This window comes from Abramis brama (genome assembly GCF_963993115.1).
Source record: "Abramis brama genome assembly, chromosome: 21".
Lineage (NCBI taxonomy): Eukaryota > Metazoa > Chordata > Actinopteri > Cypriniformes > Leuciscidae > Abramis > Abramis brama.
Genome location: NC_139983.1, coordinates 20,930,513 through 20,955,476, shown reverse-complemented (window position 1 = coordinate 20,955,476; position 24,964 = coordinate 20,930,513). Strand labels below are relative to the sequence as shown.

Here is a 24,964-nt window from a genome sequence, read left to right as displayed (position 1 = left end):
TCCACAGCATGCGTTTTTCAAACAACCCATAATAGCCGACTTCCTGTTGGGCTGGCGTAAAACTTGACCAGGGAAAGTTGTTCGGCCCGATGAGATCTATATGTGTACTGAGTTTCATATTAATTCATGCAAGCGTGTTTGATATATGGGCCAAGTTTTCAGACCCTGTTCAAGGGGGCGCTGTTGAGCCCCCCTGCCACGCCCATTTCTGAAACTTTGCACATGTCTACTGGATAATAAATTTTATGTGTCTGTCGAGTTTCATGCATTCAAGCATGTGAAGAGTCTCAAAAGCATCCGAAAAGAATATTAAAGTTTGATGCGTTGCCACGGCAACAGTATCTAAGATATCAATAATCCTTTCACAGGTCTACATCTGCCGTGTGTCTACATTATACACATAAAGTTTTAAGCAAATCGGGTAAAAATAAGAGGGTGATTTCAAAGCATTTTGAAAGTGACATTTCCTGTTGCCAGTTGGTGGCGCTATAACTTTGACTTACAAATGTCACATCCATGTGATCGGCCTCTTACAACGAACACACTGCTGAAGTTTCAGCAAGATCAGATAATGTATGCAGAAGTTATAACACAGTTCCTGTGTCCCTTATTCGCCATAAATTCGTTTCCTCGCCACGGCCAAACCGTTCGAGATATCAAAAATCTGTTCGCAAGAATTCATCCTCAATGTCTTGACTTCATTCACACCGAGTTTGGTGGCGATCGGATGAATTCCCTAGGAGGAGTATTTCACATTCCATTGTATGCGTTTTCCAAAGTATAATAACCGACTTCCTGTTGGGCTTTTGTAAAACTTAGAGCACGAAAGTCGTTCAGCCCGATGAGATCTATATGTGTACTATATGAGTTTCATATTATTAATAATATGAGTTTCATATTATTACATGCAAGCGTGTTTGATATATGGACCAAGATTTCGGACCCTATTCCAGGGGGCGCTGTCGAGCCCCCCTGCCACGCCCGGGTACCAGCTTCAGTCCGGCCCTGATGGCCGCAGGTTCTGACGTGTGTGCAAAGTTTCAAGAGTTTTTGAGCATGTTAAGGGCCCCAAAAGTGGCAAAAAGGCAAAAAATGAAAAAAAAAGAAAAAAAAAAAAAATGAAAAAAAAAAAATCCTTACGAAAACAATAGGGCCTTCGCCCTTTCAGGGCTTGGGCCCTAAATAACAATATCTTGTGCATGCTTTCACAGATTGAAGTGGAGCGTGACACTGCCCCATTAAGTGGGCAGCTCCTATGATTTAATGTCTCATAAAGTTTAGTCAGTCTGATTCAAGGACATATACTGTACAGAGAGAGAGAGAGAGAGAGAGAGAGAGAGAGAGAGAGAGAGAGAGAGCTACATGGCCTGAAAAAGAATGTGGGAAAACCCCTGAATCTTATACATTTCACAAGCCATGTTCCTTGGTGACTTTTCTTCATAGGAAAAGTTCACCAAAAATTAAACATCATTTGGTCACTCTCATGTTGTTCCAAACCTGTAAGTGTGACGTAAGTGAATGCTGAGCACATGATTTTCAAAGCTATGAATTATGACTTTCGTACACCGAGGTATCATATGGGTTCAGAAGACTAGAAATATATCATCCTAGTCCTAATTTTACTATGCTTGTATGGTGCATTTTGTCCTTTTTGGTGCTTAACAGCTCTTAGCCCCCATCCACTTTCAATGTATAGAAGAGGGTGTTTTGGGTGAACAACCCTAAAATACAACAACTGCCATTTTTTGAAATGTGTCGGAATGGGATCAAATACCCACATCCATGTTCTTCTGGAAAGAGATGACTCCTACTCCATGTGAATGCTTTTGAAATCACATTTTTGTTTGGTCAGTAGTGTAGAGGGATACAGAGAGATAGACAGAGTGCTTTTGGATAAGCTTGTAGTGTGCTGTAAAAAAAAAAAAACCCTCAAGTATGACTTTGTCATATTGTCAGGTACTCCCAGAGAACCAAACTAAAAGCAAAGTTTTCTTTCTCTCTCTCACTCACTCACTCTGTATAAAGACATTGTCTGATTCTTTTTCATTTTATTATGCAGAATGTTGATGTTGGTGTCAACACATCAAACAGAATCCGAGTTTTCATGCCATCCACTGCACTCCGCTCTTATTGGGCCAGACTCTTCGCGCTCAGCTCTTATTGGCTTATAGGGCCAGATTCTAATGAGGTCTTGCTTCCATCCAACTCTCAGTCAACAGAGTGAGGGAGAGAGAGGAATAAGGAGAGCAAAACTGTGGCTCTGAGCTGTGCCAGTGCAATAATCCACTGTCAGCTTTGCTCTAGCATGGTGACAGCATATTACATACTGAATGAGAGATGTGCCATATATCAAACACTGGAAGTTGAAATTGGATATGACGACAGCAGACTGAATTTGGGCTGTTTTCTGAATCTGATTGCAAACAGCTTTGAGGTTGATGTCTCTTTTAAAAAATAGATACGAATGAGTTATGTTCTTACCTCATTGGCGTACACCCAGTGACTATCTTTGGATGCTAGATTCGTTTCCACTGCCTGCAGAAAACAAAAAGACAAAAGAATGCAAAAAAATTACTAAGTAGAAATAAACAGCTATCGTCTTGGTCTGCATACCAAAGTTATAAGCTCAAGCATGACGCAAAGAGAACCAAGGACACTTTAAAAAAAAAAAAATACTTTCAAACATTCAAAGAAACATTGCTATATGTGCTTTATTTCAACTTTTCAGAACACATTCTGTGCACTTCTCATAAATTAGGATGCCTGCTTCCTGTAACAATCTAAAAAGCAAACTTTACTTTTAATGTTTTGAATCTATGGCAAAAAAGCTGTCAAAAGTTCAAATCTCACATATGTGCAGACATAATATTCATAATAATTAATTAATTAAAAATAAACTCAAAAGTAATCAGTGCATATTTTAAGTGTCTAATTAATGCAGTGTAAACCACACTGCACTTGATGAGGGTGTCTGTCAGTCACAATTCTTTGGCACAAAATGGGGTTGATGGAAACTATTTACATTACAAAGCCATAGAATGGCACAATCTTAAAGGGTTAGTTCACCCAAAAATGAAAATTCAGTCATTAATTACTCACCTTCACGTCGTTCCAAACCTGTAAGACTCCCGTTCCTCTTCAGAATACAAATGAAGATCTTTTTGATGAAATCTGAGAGCTTTCTGTCCCTCCATTGACAATCTACGCAACTACCACTTTCAAGGCCCAGAAAGGTTGTAAAGACATCAGACTCCAGTGGTTTAACCTCAATTTTATGAAGAAACGCGAGTGCTTTGTTTGCGAAAAAATAACAATTTACCACTTTATTTACAAAATATTAATCTCCAACGTGCGTTTTCGAGAGCAAAACGAGGCATGTGTGTTATGTTGATATGAGAGCAGACGTTGTTACATGAACACACGTTGGAAATTAATATTTTGTAAATAAAAAATAAATGTAAAAAAAAAAAAAAAGATTTGTTTGCACAAAGCACTCACATCTCTTCATGAAATTAAGGTTAAACCACTACAGTCAGATTAATTACTTTAAAGATGTCTTTACTTTTCTGGGGCTTGAAAGTGGTAGTTGCGTAGCTGTCAATGGAGGGACAGAAAACTCTCAGATTACATCAAAAAGGTCTTCATTTCTGTTCTGAAGATAAACAAAAGTCTTATGGGTTTGGAACAACATCAAGGTGAGTAATTAATGACAGTTTTCATTTTTGAGTGAACTAACCTTTTAAAGGGATAGTTCACCCACAAATGACAATTCTGCCAGTATTTAACTGCCCTGCATGCATTTCTATCTGTGGAACACAAAATATAATATTTTTAAGAATGCTGCTAACTCATTCAAAAAGTTTAGGTTACCATTGACTTTCAATGTATGGACGAGAAAAAGAAAGAAAAAAAAAGATATCAGAATATATTATTTTATGTTCCACAGGAAAAAAAGAAAGTAGTACAGGTTTAGAACAAAATTAGGATGAGTAAATCATTTTAATTTTTTGAGAATTTTCAATTTTGGGGTGAACTATAACTTTATGTTACAGTGACAGTACATGGTACAGAATTCCAGATGGTACATAAATGCAGTTCTGTGGGTAGAAATGCAATGCAGTCACAACCTGTCAAAGAAATGGAATAGTGATTGTTGGATATCTTGGTGTGAATCTTGACAGTGGACACAGTGAAGATAGGAACACCTCCAGTCAGACAGTCTGGCTTTCATGTTTAGGGAATATATTGGACTAACTGCAGGCAGTAATGAGACGATAAGACCACATTGCAGGAGACTGATCAAAAATGTTCCTTATCAAACATCCTGACCGAGTTCAATATATGTGTATTCTACACAGAACAAGATAGTGGGAGTGTATTTCTATGTCAGACACAGACAGCAAAAAAAAAAAAAAAGAAGAAGTAATTTTCCTGCTCAAGCTGCATTTCTAAGTGCACATTGGATGCTGGAAAATATAAAAAAACAGCTAGGGGCTGGAACGCCGCTTGCATGGATGCTTCAAAACAATGAAGAGTGTCTTGGGTTTTATTTATTTTATTTTCAACTTGAAAATATTGATCTGGATTCTTCTACTGAATTGCAAAATAGATCAGATCAACAAGAGTATCCATGATTGCAATCATGTTCCAGGAAAAGTGAGTCTCCCTGGCTTATTCAACTGAAACTCTTGATTTCAGGAAGAAGATCCCTTTTGATCCCTTCTTTCTTCATCTCAACCTTCAAAGAACCTTTATGCCTTTTTTTGTACTGTGACATCTTCTACAGCAATCAAATAGAGAACATACAGTAGCACATGATCCAACTTTAATGGCAAATGAAATGAAAAAGTGAGGCAAACTAGGCTAGAAAAAGCAGGTTTACACATGGTTCCACAGCAGCTTTTGAATAATACAATTGTGTTTTTATGTACAGTAGCTTCATTAAGCAGCATGTTAACAAACAAAAATGAAATTAGAGACAGCATCACTTAAGAAAAGACAATAAAAACTTAATAACTGCTAGTGTACCAGACTGTTTTAATGTGTTAATATTAACAAATGATTCTATTATTTGACAGACAATTTACTCCTTCACTACAGCGAGAAGTGTTCTGAAGCTGTGCTGTAAACTGTTTTTTTATTTGCTCTTGGTAGATTACTATATTACGGAAAGTGTAAAATGCATCCCACTCCATTAACAGTTAAAATTTTCTCAGATGGAATGCAAACGAACTTCTTTCAGCAAATCAGCTTGGTGTGTATATGATTGCTAAAGGGAATTCACATGTAATGTAAAAAGACACAAAAAACAGTACAGCTGTTATTTCTTTTATGTCATTTGTATTTCATCAGCTATTAAAAATGTGTAGAATTGATCAATAACACTCTTTGTTAATTAATATATATATATATATCTAGTCCAACATGATTACCGGCCAACTCAACTAAACAGTCTTTCTTGGTCAATTTATGTTGTCAGCAAATAAAAATTAATAGGACTTTGTAGCTTTTAAGAGGTCACAAGTTCACACTTTTTGGTGATAGAGACACCAATAGATAGGGACTTCCTAACAGCAGGAAAGAAGAAAACTGATTCAGGAGTGACCAAGGAGTATCTTTAAAAGAGTGATCAATCATGACCTTTCGTCTGGCAATATATATTGTGAAATTGTCAAAGGTGTCAAGTAACGAAGTACAAATACTTTGGGTATCTATACTTTACTGGAGTAATTATTTTTCAGCCGACTTTTTACTTATACTCCTTACATTTGAAAAATAGCCCCGTTACTCCGATTTCATTTCGGCTTGTTTTCATTCCGGCTTGTCATCGTCAAAAAAAAAAAAAAAACCTATCCAGATAAATCGCGCTATCCAGATATTTGATTGTGGTTGGATGAGAAGTATAAACATATACCATTCCGACACCCTATTGGTTTGTACGCAATCCATCGCACCTGCACATGACACAAATCACGTCACACTCCAGCAAGGACATAGCCAGTGTTGGGGTCGTAGAATGCTATGATACAGAATTGAGCATAGTACAAACCAGGAAGGTATCAATCAGGAAGGTATCAAGCAGGATTATGAGTTATTTTTTATTTTTATTTTTTTGATTAATCACTTGGAATAATCATTCATTTTGACAGCACTAATGTTTACTGTATATAGACAACCATACAAGGGTAATTGTAACTAAGCCTGCCCTGGGTACACCAATTTTCTTGTCCGTTGCCTTCACAGATTCCTGCAGCTAAGCTTGGATGTACATTTACATTCCAATAAAGGTTATTGATAATATCCCTCTGAAGTTAGATTTTTTGCACCATTACAATACTTATAGGCAACTAGTCATCATATCTTCCGCTCCATGAAACACGTTAATGCTCAGTAGTACATATGGTTCTTTAATGTATTTGCATTGTACTAAAATGCATTCATTTTCAGTGGGCATATATGCGGCTGAAACGGGTAACCTAGTGCATCCCAAATTTTTCAACATTAACATTTTAATATAACATTATAGTCATTATGGCCTTTAGTTTTTTTGAGGAGGTGGGGTAGTGCACTATAGGCCCCTGTGGCGCGGCCTAAGCTAAGGCTTAATGGCATTTTTTTCCTTACATTACTTTTACTTTTATACTTTAAGTAGTTTTGAAACCAGTACTTTTACACTTTTACTTGAGTAAAAAGCTTGAGTTGATACTTTAATTTCTACAGAAGTCTTTTTAAACCCTAGTATCTATACTTCTACCTGAGTAATGAATGTGAATACTTTTGACACCTCTGGAAATTGTTAGTTGAAAGCAGTTGTATTTCTTTCGGTTCTTGAGCACTGATTGCAGTGTCCCGGCTCCAGCTGTGGTGAACCTTGAATGAGACCAGCTGCAGTACTTTCTGAGCTGTGATTTTCCTTCTATTATTTCATCACACATGCATCACACATGAGTCCTCTTAAAAAAATAAAAATAATAATAATAATATATATATATATATATATATATATATATATATATATATATATATATATATATATATATATATATATATATATATATATATATATATATATATATATATATATATATATATATATATATATATATATAAAAAAATAAAAAAAAATGCATCCATTCAGTAGATTTTATATATATATATATATATATATATATATAAAATCTACTGAATGGATGCATGGCCATGATAAAGAAAAACACAGTGCCCCATAACTATTTACAATTCATGTAGCTCAGCTAACAAAGTGTTGCCAAGGTTCTTATAAATCTTATAAATGCACAAATATTTAATAAAATATGAAATATTCTGTCATAACTGACAGGGTTTCCCTCTAATCTTTTTGTACAGTTGTTTTCACTCATGTAGTATACAGGAACAGATTTGACTCCAGCATTCCCAGCATGCTACTCTGTACCTGTTTGACTCAATAATATGAATCCGCTGCACAGGTGAGCGATCCTGGCACACCAACGCCTTGAGGACTGAGCTGAGGTTTGAGCTGACCACATCAAAATGTGGATGTTTGTGTGAGTAAGAGAATAAAGATCTGTGGTAAAGGAAAAGTAAACATGTTCTTGGTGAGTGGAAGCATGTATATATATATATATATTGCTCTCAGATGGCAATAACAAAACATTTCAAAACACCTCCATAATTCAATTCTCTCTGGCAGAAGAAACATAAAAGAATAAATGCATCAGCTGAAGTGGATGTACACTTTGAAATGAAATCCCGTCTGCTATCTGCAGTGTTTCTCTCCTGATTCTCATCACATAACCTACCTGTTTCTTAAAGAAAAAATGTTTCAGTTCCGCACTGATTTCACCTTCGTTGTTCTCTGCTTTTGCTTTACTTTTATACAACTGCAGCTTGCAAGAAAGTGCAAATATTATGTGCTGCTACAAATCTGAACAAACTCTAAAAAGGACAAATATAAACCTAAACATGACAGTTGCACTGGTGATGTTCTCCCTCAGCTGTTTCATAATTAAGCTGCTGAAGTTGAGAAATAAACTAGGAGTTTGTGTGAAAAAGACTAGGCTGTGCCCTTGAAAGATGCTCTGCTACAATTATTTTTTACTTTTCAGACATACAAAAACAAGCGCAGAAATAAATTGTCATGGGAAAACCTGTGGATTTCCAGAGAAGAAAATCTCATGGTCAATCCGAGGAGGAATATTTCTAATGAAAATTTGATGTCTAAACTCACATTCACTCAGGGTCAACAGCCTTACACAGGAGAAAGATGCTCCACTTGAGACATGCTTCATCTCAAAAGAAAGGTTTAGCTTGACCAATCCAGGGACGCCAAATGAGAAGATTTTTTTTTTTTATTATTATTTCTCAACCAGCAAAACCAGACAAAAACGTGTATGAGTTGAAACAAGAGTGCTAGGGACGGAACTTAGAATCATTTGGGATGAGATATTGCTCCACATAGTGAGACTCTCAGTGATTGGTCAATGGGGAGCTATACTGAGCTCTGATTGGCCCCTTCATTGGTTTACTGGAAAGAAATGCGAACAAACACGTCTTCTTTATAGCTGTGAGAGCAAGTAATGCATTAACATCAGTTCCCCCGCAACTGCCCCATGACTCAAAAACATTTGTCTTCACAATAATGCCTGAAAAGATTGCACAACTGAAATCAAATCAATATTCGCTACTCACAAAAACACATTTGCCAATTTTCGGCCAGGAGGAATGCTTGCACCGGTCATGTTCACCTCAGAGATGCATGGTAAGAAACAAAGCAAAACACTATGGGTGTCAATATTCATTAGGTCTGTCAACAACACTTGAATAGGAGCCACTTGCTGTGTAGCCTGCTCACACATATCTCCCTGTGGGTTTGTTTATATATCTACTTGCATTTCATACGCATGACAGCATTCTGACAAAAACAAAGTTCACTGGCAAACCCCCAATAATCCTTGGAGACAAACAGAGAAAGGCTTTTCCATTACTGACAGACCAAGTAAATTGCTTTCCATACTAATAGCCACAGTTTCACTTTTAAATTAAACTAGGCAATAAACAAAACACGAAGATACTATAAATGTACACAATAGAATTAAAATAAGAACATTGTCTAATTTGTGTCTCTTTTTAATGACTACAGGGTGTTTTCCATTAAAGGCAAACATTTGAATACTGTTTGTTTTTGAAAGAAAATGTTTTTATTCCTCAGGGAAGGAAGATTCGATGAAAGTAGGAACCACATGCGGTTACTATGTGTCATGGCATGAAATATCACTGCCAGAGAAAACAAATAAACAGAAATCTGCAGAGAAATGATACGCCACTCGTGCTGAACTGTCAAGCGCTGTTTAAGCAGGTGGAGGAGAGATGGGAGGACAGATAAGAAGATGGAAATAACCCTGTTATGGGTGAAATGTGGAAATAGACGTAACAACGAAAGACTGCTAAATGGTTTTGATCAAGTGGATTGAACCGGGCGCAGTCTTAAAGCACTAACTAGGTTATAAACAGTCCGTCTGGGGATCTTGCCCTTATACCTTTGGGATCTACACATATCTATAATTTTGTTCTGTACTATTTCAAGTCTGTCACACACTCTAACAGTGTGAATGATCTCTTCTGAACAGTCCTAAACATTCTCTCTCTCTCTCTCTCTCTCTCTCTCTCTCTGTCTATGTCTACCCATCAATATGTGCAACAAACAATCAGCTGAAAGCCAACGAGAATTGATTCCCTGACACTTAGATTTGAGGGAGAGCAGGAAGTCTTTGATAGTCCAGGATTGAGTTCAGACTCTTGAATCAAACACCTACTGATTGCTGTCAATCCGCACCAGCATAAACAACAGCAAAACAGACAGGGATCCACTTTAAATGAGTCATCTATAAACTGTCGACCATTATGAAAAACATCAGGACAACTCATTTTGGGAATCAATTCTCCCCTAGGGATGTGCTAAACTACATATTGTAGCTGCACAATTGACTAGTAGAACACAAAAGATGATCATTTGAAGAATCTTTCTATTGGTTTTGTCCAAACAATGAATGTCAATGGCGTACAAACAGCACTGGACCTCACTGACTTTAATCATGGATAAAATATATATAATATACATATATATATTATGTTCCACAGAAGAAAGAAAATAATACAGGCTTAGAACAAAATGGAGATGAGGAAATGGTGACAGAATGTCAAGGTAAACTTGAACTTGAAGGAACTTTTTGCTGCCAAATATACCACAAAATATGAGACCTCCACACAATAGAGACCCCCTTCTGAAAATATAAATTTAGATATATACAGTATATAGTGTTTTTATATTTACAGTATAGCATATTATATATAAATATTTATAGTAGTCGTGCAAGAAAAAAACATGACATTACCCAAAATTAAATAAATAGCTTTTATTTTTATACTGTACTAAAACCAAAATCAAGCATCGCATTAGTTCAAGCAGGCCACGTCAGCCAAGCTCGCATCAGCTGACAGCCAGCTGTTCTGACGTGTACCAATCCAATGTCGACATCTATCACAGCGGCATATTTAAATTCCCATTCCTTCAGCATTTCCTCCATAGCATCGCTGCTCGCATTCAAACTCCATCCTCGAACCCCAACACCACCCAACCGAATTGAAGACGATGCTAATTTTAATTTTTGGGTGAACTATCCCTTTAAGGTACTCACATTCACAATGTTGTTTCAGCTTTGTCTAATTCTAAGCTGGACCTTGTTAAATTTGATAACATGTTGCTATGGTAACTCTGATCTAGGCTTGTCTCCCAGAAAAAGTGTTTAATTTAAGACTTTAGACAGGGGCTGCTCTGCTCAAGGAAGCAACAGGTATTCATGAGACTGAAAATGAGCAATAACTAGGGCTTACTATCCATCTAACACATGAATTAAGAATGTGAGATCAATGTATTCAATGCTTCACAAAGAAAAACAGACATCCTCAGGGAACAGTGATGATATATATTCATTTATTTGTTTATTTTTATTACCTTGTAATGTGTTGACATGTTTGGCTTCTTTTATGCCCCTGGATATCAACATTTGCATACATGAACATGCATAAGATACTGGGTGCTCGACCTCACGGTCAGACGTGAATTAGATCCATGAATCTAGCAAAAAACATCCTTCTACTAAGAGGGCCAAACATTTCCCCTTCATTGGATATTTTATCACACACAAGCTTGCATTAACTCACTCTGATACCTGTTGCCATGACAAAGACACTTAGCATCCCTCCTTTACTGAATCTCCATATAGTAGCACATGCACTGCCCTGATATTATGGCGTTGAATGTATACAAGCTGGAACAAACCAACAACCATGAATGTATTGCAAATCCAGTGTTAAAATAGACAAATACTTTTTTAACCATCTGACTTTGTATTTCTGGCTTAACAATACACACACACGCACATGCACACAAAATAATTTACATAAAGAGATATACTTTTGATAGGACATGCTTTAAATTAATAAACAGACATTGGCGCAGTCGCACAGAAGACTCAAAACCAGCCTGGTTCATGTGCTGAACTAATTTCCCCTATTTTTTCCTTCCACTTTCCTGCTAAGTCATTTCTAAAGCAGTGGTTCTCAACCTTTTTGACTCAAAGGCCCACCATTGCACAAAACATTTTTCAAAGGTTCCCCTTCATATAAGGGAAGATTTTTCTGCCAGAATTTCTGCTAAAATGACAAAGCTCTATCTTAAAAAAAAAAAGAAAAAAAAAAGAAAGAAACTGGAAAACTAACAGAAACTACTGTTACTGATGGTAAAATCTTTTTTATTATTATTATTATTATTATTTATTTATAGTTTCAATATGTATTTATTTATAGCATTTTAATTAAGTTACATTATTTTTATAATAATAATAATAATTTTATTAATGATATTAATATCAATTGTATTTATTTGATGTATTTATTTGGCAAACCATTTTACTTCTATAATATAAATATGTATTGTGTCCATTAGGGGAAAAAATTTCAAATCAGAATGGAGCCTGGTTGTTAAAGGGAAGTTGTAGAAAAGTAAAAAGACATGGTGACATTAACTGAAAAGAAAAAACTGTTTCAGAGGCAGAGGAAGGTTTTGATGAAAAATTACTTTAGATCATTTTATAAGAACATGCAAAGTGCAAAATAAGACCAGTAGCCAGTTGCATAAACTGCTTAGAGCGTAGGTGCAATTTTTGGGTGGGACATCTCCCCACCACTTTTTGAAACATCTCACGGCACTGATACCTAATAAAAAGAAACATCTCCATTTGATTAGCAATTTGTTCATCTGTGTTAAATGAGAGGCGAATATGTTTTTTTTAAATCATGTTGAGTGTTTGTTATCGCTGTTATTTCTTGCCGCTTTCTTGGTCTTCACACAGACAGCGCTTCAATCTATCTCTTAACACCATTGTGGAGACATGTATTCCTTACAGTGAAATCACAAAACAAAATGCACACAAACGTGTCCATGCTCTTGATATACAATCACTGATGAACACCTTTGGTTTTAATGAGAAAAAAAAAAAAAGAACTATACGAGGGCAGATTAGAACCCAGAACCTCTGACAATCTTAAAAGTTTTACCAGACCATTAAGGCACACAAGCATTCCAAGCGAATCTATGCATTTATTCACTGAAATGAAAGCTTTAGCGTGCAACAAACTGGCAGGAAGACTCCATTGTTATGTCACTCATTACCTTCACAACCAATCGTGTTCTAATACTTGCAGTATAAAAGAACGGTATTTACACAAGTCTGAGTTCGCAGATGCTGACGCCATCAATTACCTCCATCCTCCCCACCACCACCAGGATGGTCCCTGTCCATACCTCCCAGGGGGTCGGCTGCGCCCCTGCCTTCGTCTTCAGGCAGGAAATGCAGATTCCGTTACCCTCAGATTGCGAGCTACGGACGGGGCCTACGCCAAAGAACTTTATAAATGCTTGCTGGGCTGTTAATAAATGTATGCTTTGTTACGTTATTTTGCCTCCCGAGTCTTTCTGGTAGAACTGAAGAATCTCAGGACTAACAATATTGTATTATATAGCAGATGTAAGGATGAAATGATCACGTTAAACACTTTTGTGTCGATAAAATAAACTCAATGTACTATTGAAACAGATTTCTGGACATTGTTATGTTTTTTTAATGCAGTTGTTATTGTACATATCATTGTATTAGCAACTCAGGCATCAGTCAGTTCACAGCTGTTGGATACTCAAGGGGAAGTGTTTCATAAAACATCCTACATTACAGCAGCACTCAAGCAATAAAAATGTATAATGTACATAAATAACTGTAAATTTAACCCAAATCCTCAAACAGATGGAGGAGTTTCCCCTTAAGAGGACACCAGATGTAAAACTTTAAGAAAGGTGAGACAGCACTTAACCTTGAGGGATGTGCAAAACTTCTGCACTCCTGCAGGACTACCACAAAATCTGCATGGCCGATGCAACAAAGTTTTGAACTGCTGATTGTGGATGACCAAGGGAAGATATTAATGTGTGTGCAAGAAACGGGAGAAAGAAATGAATCCTATAAATTGTAGATATCTAAAGACAAAATACAGTTTAAGGTACAGAATGTTATTTGTGTTATTCCTCTACGGTTTACCGGCATAGGGTTGGATTTTCTCAATTTTGTTCGATTGAAGGATCAGTGAGGCAAAGTAGATTCCTTTTGCCTGCTGTGACAAATGCAACAAGGTGAAGCATTTTGCATGTGGGGGAAATGGAAACCAGGCACCAGAGCAAGACAGAGTCTTATGGGAAACGAACAGAAAATTTGCATAGATCTCTACCCGTTGGACAAAATGTGAAAGTTGCAGGCGGAAGCAGGAATCTTGGGGGAAACTAAAAAATCCATCCACACCTCTAGTGTGTATTTTAAGTCATTAAAGGGATAATTTACCCAAAAATAATTTTTTTGTACATTTTTCTCTCATTTACTCACCCTCATGCCATCCCTGATGTATATGACTTTCTTATTCAGATAAACACAACGATTTTTTAGATCTCTTTGAGTCCATACCACTGAATGGCTACCAAACACAGCGATCGTGACTGTAATCCACACGGATTGCAATGGATGAATCACTATCTTCTGAAGCCAAACAATAAACAATAAGTGCATATTAGAAAAATACTAATATTTTTAACTTCGTGTGGCATGTGATGTTTGCTTGCGCGTAAATTGCCGATCCTCCGCGCTTCTGCATTACTTCTTTCGCAAGCTTCACACATACGCCAATCAACATTATGTGATCTGCTGTTGCCTGCAATTGTGTCTCTATGTAAACAAACAATATATCTGTAGCTTGCTGTCGATTTTATGTGCAATGTAAAAACAACTTTATAAAGGCAAATTTAAAGGTACACTTTAAATAATGAGTCAATGCATTATCAATTCTTCTTTCAAAACATGATTTTGTCTTACCCTGATTCACTATGGTTAGTCTATTATAAGTGTTTATATTTTAGACCTGTCGGGATGGTTTTCACAGGAGTTGTGTACATACAGTACACTCATACATATCTTGTCATATCTGTAAATAAGAGAAAAGTTGCTCCGGCTACTTTGATGTGTGTATGGTGTGAGTGGCACAGGTTTTTTGTCATAAGGAGAGAGAACGTTTGACATGAAGCATGCTACATCTCGAACCTCCAGGGGAATCACCCATTTTAAAGGTGACAGCCACAGAGCGCGTAATAAAACGAGAATCAACATTGGCTTCGCTTTTCGGAGATGACGACAACTGAGGGATTTGAAGTATTGTAAAAGAGATGCAGAGATATCATTTGTATTACTCAACAGGTGAGTTAGGTATTTTATTGAACAGATAAATTGCCATAGTTTTTAAAACACAGGACAAGATGTAAACATCCATTATGTACAAGCACGTACCAATTAAATCCATGATCTTGACATTTGCAGGTACTTTGATGTTGCAGGACAGGATTGGAGTTATGGGAGACAGGTATGTCAAAAATATGGGAGGGTAGATATGTCATCAGGGTCATCAGGTGGGCACCCACTTTCACTGATGTTTCGTTGATGAGCCCACAACATCTCCAGAGGGCTCAACGGTGATACCTGGCGTCCCAGGAACACCCCCCTCCGCTCCACGCAGAACTATATTAGGCCTGAGGGTAGTGGTTGTGATCTCTGATGGAAAAACAAGCCGACCAATATCCACTAGCATCTTCCAGTCGCAGGCTATCCAAAGCTGGTCATCCTCCAGTGATGTAGGCATGTTCCTGGTTACTTTTGCCCCTTCATGGACATTGATCCACCTCTTCTCCACCCTATCCCACCGTGTCCACTGTCCCAGTTTACCAAGGGAGACTGCCTTGGCCCACCTTGCTGCATCCTCCTGTCTACATGTTTCCTCTACCACCATCTTTCTCTGCTCTGGTGCTATGTCTTTGTTCCACTCTGGATGTCTCATTGTTAATTCAAGGCCTCCTCTCCCTTGCTGAACATGCCCCACGATGTCCACATGCTTGATTGCTGCTATCGCCTCCTCCGCTGCACTGGCTGGCCTCCATTTGTGGCTACAGTAGCTGCCAAGACTGGTGCATTGTTACCCAGCACTATGTCTCATGATTAGTTCAGAGTCATCTGAAGTCTTACTTTAGCACACTTGAACTCTTATGTGAGACTAGTGAAGGGCAATTTGAGGACAGAACTTCCGTAGAGGCCTATGTTGGTAAGACAATGTGGAACTCTGAGCCATTTCCTGATATAACCTGTGATTTCTCTATCCAGTTTCTCCACTGTCGAGACTGGAACTTCATAAACTGTAAGGGGCCACAGCACTAGTGGTAGAAGGCTAAACTGCAAACACCAGGACTTAAATCTTCCAGGTAGTTGAGATACTGTTGCTCAGATACTGTTGGGATAGGGTCATTTCCGATGAAGAACTTGATGTCACTTAGCACTCCCTTGACAAAAGAGATGCTACGTGATTTGGAAAGTTTTATCTTCATTCGGGCCCAGCTAATTTTCTCTTCTAGTTTTCTGAATAGTCTTCTAGTACATGGCACCGTGGTGGTGGTAAAGCAAAACTAAAGTATGTTGCAATTCAGAGTCCAGTGTAAAGCATTATCAATTGTGAGGGGTTATTTTATTGTGTGTTGTTGTAGCGCTGTGCTGGAATTAATTTTCAAGGAAGTACAGTGTCTGTTAACAGGGGTGTAGCACAAGATCCCAGGCCCTATGCATAGGGAGTCCTGATGGGCCCCCATTTTCCTCAACAAGCTAATTTTAGATATTATAATTTAAAAAATTAGGCTATTATAATGGTGTGTTGTATGCAAACAGCATTGTTAGTGTACAGTTTATTTATTTAGCCTTTACCTCAGATTACATGTATAACCAAATTATCATCTGAAAGTGTATGTTCTGCTCAATGGGTTGTCTCAGTTCATTTTTAGCACTAACAATCGGAGATATTCAAGCAGTTTAGCACTATAGATTTCGTGTTCCAGTTTGTGAAAGACATTTCTACAGCAGAAGTTTGTGCTCCACCAGATGCTCAACTAACTAACATAAACAAAATGCGTGCAGATGGACTAAACCATTTGGCACATTAGCAAGGGGTGGGACCGTGAGACCTTAGATAGTCTTTACTTTTTTGTATACAAAATCAATGATTGTCAGTCAGTCAACCAAGTTATTCAGGCAATACACTAACTTTACATTTCATCTGACATTCATTATGAAATTTAATTAGGAAATTAAAATATCCAGGTAAAATAAAATATATTCCAGACTTTTCAAGGGCACTTTTCAAGGGCCCTTGTGGCCCTGATAATCAGTACTGGTTTTACCCCCAGTCCGATATAGCATTACTATACAGCTTGAGATCTACACTGGTTATATATCTTAAGCCTAGTAGTGAATTTTTTATGAGCAGTAGGATAACTGCTACTCATATTCATCAGCACAGTCAACCATTGCAAAATGCATGCAAAATATTTTTAACTGCTAGAGGGCCAAAAGTTACAAAGTGTGCCTTTAACTATAACTATAATGCCTCATAATGCCATGAGAGAGTTATGGGGGTGACAAGATTGCCAGTGCTCGTCATACATCAAAATGTGAAAGAATTATATTATATATTTATGTGTTTTCTTACACTCAACAAAGTCAGAAAGAGAGGAGCAATACTTTAAGCCACTCTCTGCTAGACCCACTGAGGATCACATCTGAGGGCCCTATTTTAACGATATAAGCACATGGTCTAAAGTGCATGGCGCAAGTTCACTTAGGGCGTGTCCAAATCCACTTTTGCTAGTTTAACGACGGGAAAAATGGTCTGCGTGCCAGGCGCATGGTCTAAAAGGGTTGTCCCTATTCTCATAATGAGTAATGGGTGTGTTTTGGGATTTATGTGCGTTAAACCAATCAGAGTCTCATCTCCCATTCCCTTTAAATGCCAGCTGTGCTCGCGCCATGGCAGATTCGCTATTTACGCGTCTCCAGAGCGCAAGCGGAACTGCTCATGCGCGAGGTAAAGGTGCGCAAGCAGATCATCTACGGGACAAGCCAGATTCCACCATATCTTTATGTACACAATAATAATCTTTTACATTGTAATCCTTTTATTTTAAATATTTGGCATGTTTGTGTGCTGCTGTGCATCCCTGTGCGTTTAATAAGCAGAGTGTACACGCGTTGTGGACCCGCCTATAGGCGCACATTACTAACACGCTCATTAAATAACAACAAAAAAAATATTGCGCCATTGACTTTAGACCAGGTTTCAGTTGGTCAATGGCGCAGCCTATTTCTGTTGCCTCAAAATAGCAACGCGTCAACAATGCGCCAGAACACACCTCGTTTTTAGACCAGCATGACCATGGGCGCACAAATGGGCGGAAATGCATTTGCTATTTAAACAATGTGGCGCAGGACGTAAAAATGATAACTGCGTCGGACTGAAACAGATCTGAGCTAATGTATTAGCTAATGGAGCTAATGTATCAATAGCCTTGGCTGCCTGCTAAAAATGATACATAAACACCCTTTAAAAGACCATAACAGTAGATTACAGATTTTTTGATTATCTGGTTTAGGTTATATCAGTAATCATGGCCTTTCAATATTAGAATAGAGTAGAAACATATTCTGAAGATAAATATCAAAATAAGTGTGGTTGATTATACCCATTAACAGAGTGCCAAATCACTCTCTTTAAAAAAAAAAAAAAAAAAATTTAAATCACTGCTTTAAAATGAACAGAACTAACTTAAAACTTTAAGCTGCACAGAACTTTTATGTTGCAATAGTTGTATCTAGTATTCTTATTGCAATGCCTTAAAAAATAATTTGTTTATCAGTCTCCTTAGGGTTACAGGGACCAAGGACCATGGCAACACATTGTTTTTGCCTATGAAATAATAATAATACTCAGATCATCTATTAATAATCATAGTGAGCAATACACTATAAATGCTGAATTGAATCTACAATAATAAAATCACATTTTCCCAACGGTAAGATAATGTAGAACAGAGTAACCACATCACAATTTTCCTCAAATGATCTTTGCTCACCCAGAAAATGTATTGAGCGTTAGTTCTGAACAAGACATTAAAATGCACAAAGTAGACGGTGAACTCTAAACCTCTGAGCACCATCGCAAAATCTAAATAGACAGCGGGTATGTGAAGCTAATTTGTAGATTCAGGAATAGTTCTCTGTATAATTTCACTAGCTTGCTCTATCTCCTTAGCTTGAAGGTAATAACAGACTTCAAAGAGGAGAATAAAAAGAAAATAAAAACAGTGGTTTTAAAAATTGCTTAAATAGATACTCTTGACTGACCAATTTGTGGCTTGAAAAATTGGAGCCAGCTGTCGTGATGAATAAAGAAAGCTCTTTATTATTGTAATTGCAAGTCACACTGACACATTCTCCCAGTGGGTTGGATAGATATTCATGCAAACACTTCACATCAGTTAGAAATGAATGTTGAATCTGAAACTCAACCACTGAAACTCAAACATATCTCACTTAGACTTTGAAATATTATTTTAAAATGTTTCTGATAAAAAAATAAAATAAAACTATTTTTGTTTTGCAGTTTGTCCAAATATTTGCATCATTTTTAGCAAACAAAAGGACATTTAAAAGTTTTCATATGACTGTAACAGTTTCAGGGGACTTCAAGCTAAATATAATCAAAGAAACACCACAATATGTCCATTCACACTCTTGTGGATATAAAAAAAAAAGAAAAAAAAAAAAGATTATTTAGGATGTCATATGCTGGTGTGTTTGAGAGGATTGACAGGTCTTGATTTTCTATGAAAGTTGGGTTAAAATGATCCATTAACTCCAGTACAGTCCAAGTCAACCCTCTTTGCCACATACACATACAACTTTAGAAAAATTTAATCCAGAATCAGGTGGGGGGGAAACGGGGTGGGTGGGGTCCAGCAGGTGTTACTAGCATTAAATTCAGGTGTGAACAGTGTTATGTAGACTGCACACTCCATAAGCAAGAATTGAACATGAGTTCTGGTAATTGTGTGTGTGTAGCTCTCTGCCCACCTGCTGTGATAACTAATTAAATCACCTGTTTCTCAATCAATAAACGCCCTCTAAACCACATCCTGAGACATATAATGTTTCAAAATAGCAATTTGAGCTTTAAAAGCTGTTTTTTTTTTTTTTTTTTTTTTGTAGCTGTGTCTAGACAGAACCTTTCAAGCCTTATTGTCAAAGAGGCCTTTGTTGGTGTATATGTGGTAAAGTTTGGGGCCTTTGTCTATATACAGACACATATGATGGGAAATATATATATATACACACACAGTATATATTCTTTCAAGCAAAAACATATTTCAAATATACACTAAGCATGCTATATGTTGTAAACAGCACAGCTTAAGGAAATATATTTTTTAAATTGAAAATATATTGCCCTTAAACCTTCAAATGCCAAAGTATACAGCAAAACATACACCAAGGAGCAAGAAAATCCATTTAGAATATAAAATGCAAAATAAGACCGCAAAGAACTGATGTTTGTGTGAACAGCCTCGACCTCTGCTTAGCATCACAAACTTCAAAATCAACCACTCCTGACAGCTACTGTAAGAATCGGCACTGTTACAGGTTCACTGTATTACTGAGGACTGAAACTAGAGACCAACTGAGCCTGTTTTCCCCATGAGGTTGCCACTTAGTCCATTCAATTACTGTAAATTATTTCGGATTGGAAAGTGTCATCCACTGGAAAGTTACTAAACAACCTTGGCTCAGCCATTAAATGACATGTAAATGACACACATCAATGCTAAATGAAGTTGATTATGTGTGTTTACATACATGGCATGCTGGAGAGTGATGGTAAAAAGAAGACAACACCATGATCAAAGCCTGTATTTTCCAATCACTCCTGCCTCCATTAGTTTGATATATGAGGCGAATCCACCTCCCAGACAGGGCCAAAGTCCTGAAAAATGATGCAATTACATGTCTTTGAATAGAGGGGGAGAGTGAGAGAGAGGGAAAGAAGAACAAGAGAGAGAGGATGTGTCATTGTGGATATTCACAAAGAAATGAGAATTGAACATTCATTCGTTTTCTTTCTCCATTAAACACAGCTATGTTGGAATCTGTCATATGATTGTATGGGGGAACTGACCTGTACAGAGCTGTTACATCACAATAGAACAACAAATTATTCTCACTCTCAGGAGTCAAAAAATATCTTCCTTTAGATGCAATGTGCATGTACCAAGATTCCACTTGACTTTCAACCTTATGGAAGTTAATATTCAGTAACTTTAAATGAAAATGGTTGCTTTGATCAGATTTGCTGGGCTAAAGCACCTACACCTGAGCAGCTCACTTGCTCAGCAGCTCAATGGATACTCTTTCTTTTTGGTAAGACTTGCTGAATGTTCTTGTTCTTGACATTGATTTTTAGAGCTTGCATGAGTACAGCATCCTTTGTCTGAAATGTGCTTTGGGGAAGAAGTAAAAACTTCACTGCATTTTCTTTGATTTTGTATGGTTTTGTTTACTCTATACTTTAAGCATGGCCACCTTAAACAACCTTACATGGGCATAAAAAGCATAAGATACTGATTTATAGTATTTAAGTATAAAATATTTAAAAGGTCTGAAGAGCTCAACTTACATATAACAAGATGTTTTATTAAATAAATAAATCTAACCATGGTCTGAACAATTAAAAAATGCTATGATTTCTTATAAGCATCCTAGAGCACAGGAACCTCCCCTTCAGTAAAGGTCCTTGCACACTGAGTCCGAAATTTTCGTATGCGTTTTTTCGAATTCGTCATTTGGTGGCTCAAAACACCTCAAAATGCATGCTACGGATGCGAAAAACGCAGAAAATCTAACCAGATCCGAATTTTTTTATGACGGACGAAAGTTTCGGAGGCAGTGTGTAAACGTGATTGACACAACGTGAGGTTGTATTCATTTTTTAACGTATTTATTTGTATTAGTTGTATTTATTTTTTAACATTTCGGACGAGAATTTCGGACTGTGCAAGGACCTTAATTCTTTAAATTTCCAGCTGGGAGTGATTGTATTGTGCCACTCAAAATAAGTAACATACACCAGAAAACCAAGAAAACAAAGACATTAGTGCCAAGAAAACAAAGAAAGTTCTTACGAACAGCACACAAGAGAACTCTTCTTGATGTTATTCAAAAACATCTCCTGCAGGTTTAGCAGTTTTGCTATGGTTTCAATGAAAATGATATCATACCAATGCTGATGTTGGCTTCAATTATTACTATAATTAGTAACAATTGTGAAGAAGCTGGTATTGAAAAGAAATGTCAGTGTTCAGATGGACATTGAAATACTCAATTAGATAATCCTTCTTGGTTTGGTATGAGTTAGCTTTTACTGAATAAGAGTAATGGAAATGTAATAGAATGGAGGAAAAAGCACAGACAAGTATTTTAATTGCACTGCAAACCATGTCTTCATTTGCCATTCATAAAAAAATTATGAACAAATTGATACATTTCACCTATAAACTTACATAAAGCTAAAGTTTTACCAGAACAAAATGGAAATTTAGCAGTGAACCTGAGGCTTCAAAGACCTTGGTGTAATTTATAATCCACATCTTTTGTTCACAGCAAAAGACACATCTTTTACCTACAGCACATCAAAATATCTAAGATTTTCTTATATGAACTCTCTATAGAAAAAACAAGGTCTTTTGCAAGGTCTCCAGGATGCTGTTTACTACACGTTTCTACATCTGATGTCCTTGCTCATCTGATGGCACTAACAATGCCAAGGTCATGGGTTCAGTTCCCAGGGAACGAACATACTGAAAAAAATGTGTACCTTGAAATGCATTAATGTCATTTTGGATAAAAACTGCCAAAAATGCTGACATATGGTGTTAAATAAGAGAAAATATTTCAGTGTATCCAGTTCTACAGTGACTTGTAAATCGTTTTGTGATTGTGCTCCCCATCTCTTCCAGAACTACCTGTTTAGGATTCAGACCCTTCGTTTCTGCATGTACTATGCATTAATTGAAGAGCAGAGGCCATAGGCCACACCCATTATATAGTCTACAGTAGACTGGGCCTTCTGTGTGGCAGCTCGCTCATTGCTTGGCAAAGCTTGTTTTGGATGGCTTGGTGTGGAATAGCAGAGACTACGACCCACATCCTGCCCTCATGCTAGACCTAGCTATCAGTCTGCAGTTACAGGTACCTCTCTCTGCACTGCCCTCAGCGTGTGCCAATACAATTCTTCGCTAATGATGCTTTTTATTCCACCTCGTTTCTGCTCCAGAGCACCCTCAGGTTCACTGCAGATTAATTAGTCCTGTCAATCCACTCTCTTTCCACCATAAACACTACCTTTCTTCATCCTATGTTCACGTTCATGCCTGCCTTCACCCGCTCTTGCATTCAGTCTGATTACAACCTTTCTTCCTGTGCAAATGATATTCTTGTTCTTGTATCTTACAAATAAAATCAAAAGTGAACTGGAATGAAATTGATTTAATTGAGTAACCAGCAGCTAGCAAGCAGAATGTATAACACTACTTCACATAAGCAAGCACACAGTAATGTTATCTTACAAATTACAGCAATTTGCTTCACAATCAATTCATGTACATATTGATCTGACAGCTGCCTTTGTCTAAAATCCTTGGTAAAATATTTATTCTGATTCTTTTCCAGGATAGCATTTGATGGAAAATGCCACATTTACATACCCAAAGCACTTCAGATCTCTTAGCTCTCCAGCTCCAGGGAAGCTGATCTTGACTGGAATTCTATATCTCATCTCACTCGGAAACGCATCAAGACCTTAGTGGCTGAATCTCTGTGGTAATGATTTTAGGAATAGACTAATTATGTCACTCTCTCTTAACATATAAATCTATATATTGCTTAAAGCAAATTAACAGATATCTAAATATGTGTACTTGTATAGCGTATCAAACACACATCTTCATATAAACAAACATTCATATGATAGTTTTGTGAATAGTTGTGTATAGTTTGTTGGATTTCACAGAAAACATCTTCCTGCTGTTACCATTATTCAAATGAAAATCAATGCTGACATCTCACAAAATATATCATTTTTGTTCTGAGAAGCAGATTAAAGGAGAAATACAAGTTTTTCTATTTCTTTCTATTTCTTCGAGTTTAGAGGTCAGTGTAAAATAGTTTTCTGATTGCTCCCATTATGTCTGTCAGTGTGTTCCTTCGGCCATGGTGGTACAAAAGAGAGACATATACAGAAGAATGAAAGAGGCAAAGAATAGAGCAATAGGACAGTCTGGGAAATGATACACATCCCTCATGTCTAATCAATTCATGTCAGACCACAGGTCTAGAGGTTTCAAACCATCCTACACCAGAGACACAAATGAGATTTACCAGAAGTGCACCAACAATGTGCTGCCAGCTCTCATTGAGTGAATTAAAAAGCCCCCCTCTCTCTCTCGATCGAGCAAAATTATACTAAAGAGGAATGACAGCTTTTATGGATCAGCTTTTCACTAGGGTTGTTGATCGTACGAGTTGCACAGTGACACCCGTGTTGTATGAACCAGAACAAAGGGTCTTATTTACTAATAATTGCATAAGTGTTCGTACTTGAAGGGACAGATCACCAAAAAATGAAAACGCTGTTGCTCACTTTCATGTTGCCCCAAACCTGTAGGACTTTCTTTTTATTCTTTGGAACACAAAATAATATATTTTGAAGAACACTGGTGTCCAAACAACATCCCAAAAGAAAGAAAAACCAAAAATGAGATCTCTAACATATCAAATGTTTCTACTAGGCAAAAATTAGGTTATCATCAAATGGAAACTTTTGCTTGTGTGTCTCCTGCTTCTCACACTTGTCTCATGAGACAAAAACTCTAACACTCTCACAATGGTCTCCTTTAAAGTTTTAGAAGAGATCTCAACAACATCACACCCGTGCTCAGACTTTTCTCCTTAGCTAGAGACTCTGGTAGTCTCACATTTGTCTCCTTAAAAAGATTCAGAAGAGATCTCCACCTCGCACGCACTTGCACCGTCTCAAATCTGACTACGCATAACCATCTATAATATGGTTTGTTGAAAATAACGTGCAAAACAAACAGACAAAGTAAGGCTAATGTGTGTTTCTGTCGATGGATACAAATTCTGCCTTCCCCTAAACTTTGCTCAATGCAAGTGTCGTATGTTCTAAAATGACATCATTTTGTTGATAGCGTGGGAGCACAGGTGAGACCTGAACAGCACACTTTGCTTACTGTGTTTAAACTAAACTAATTTAAGCCTTGCCGATTTAAACATTCAAGTGCAAGAAGACACGAAAGAGAACTTTGTGTGCATTCATCTGAAGCGGGCACACGGAAAGCCGCATCTCAGACATCTTTCAAGTCTTGTGCTTG

At 37.2% G+C, this 24,964-nt stretch overlaps 1 protein-coding gene across 4 annotated transcripts in view; it reads right to left on the bottom strand.

Annotated features, from left to right (window-relative positions):
- The window catches only part of grid1a (glutamate receptor, ionotropic, delta 1a), a 282,852-nt gene that overhangs the window by 64,089 nt on the left and 193,799 nt on the right, over nucleotides 1-24,964 (bottom strand). For all 4 annotated transcript variants that reach the window (XM_084097715.1, XM_084097713.1, XM_084097716.1 and 1 more), the window contains exon 5: nucleotides 2,482-2,535. In XM_084097715.1, coding sequence (XP_083953841.1) covers nucleotides 2,482-2,535 — 54 coding nt within the window. The remainder of the gene's footprint in view (nucleotides 1-2,481; nucleotides 2,536-24,964) is intronic.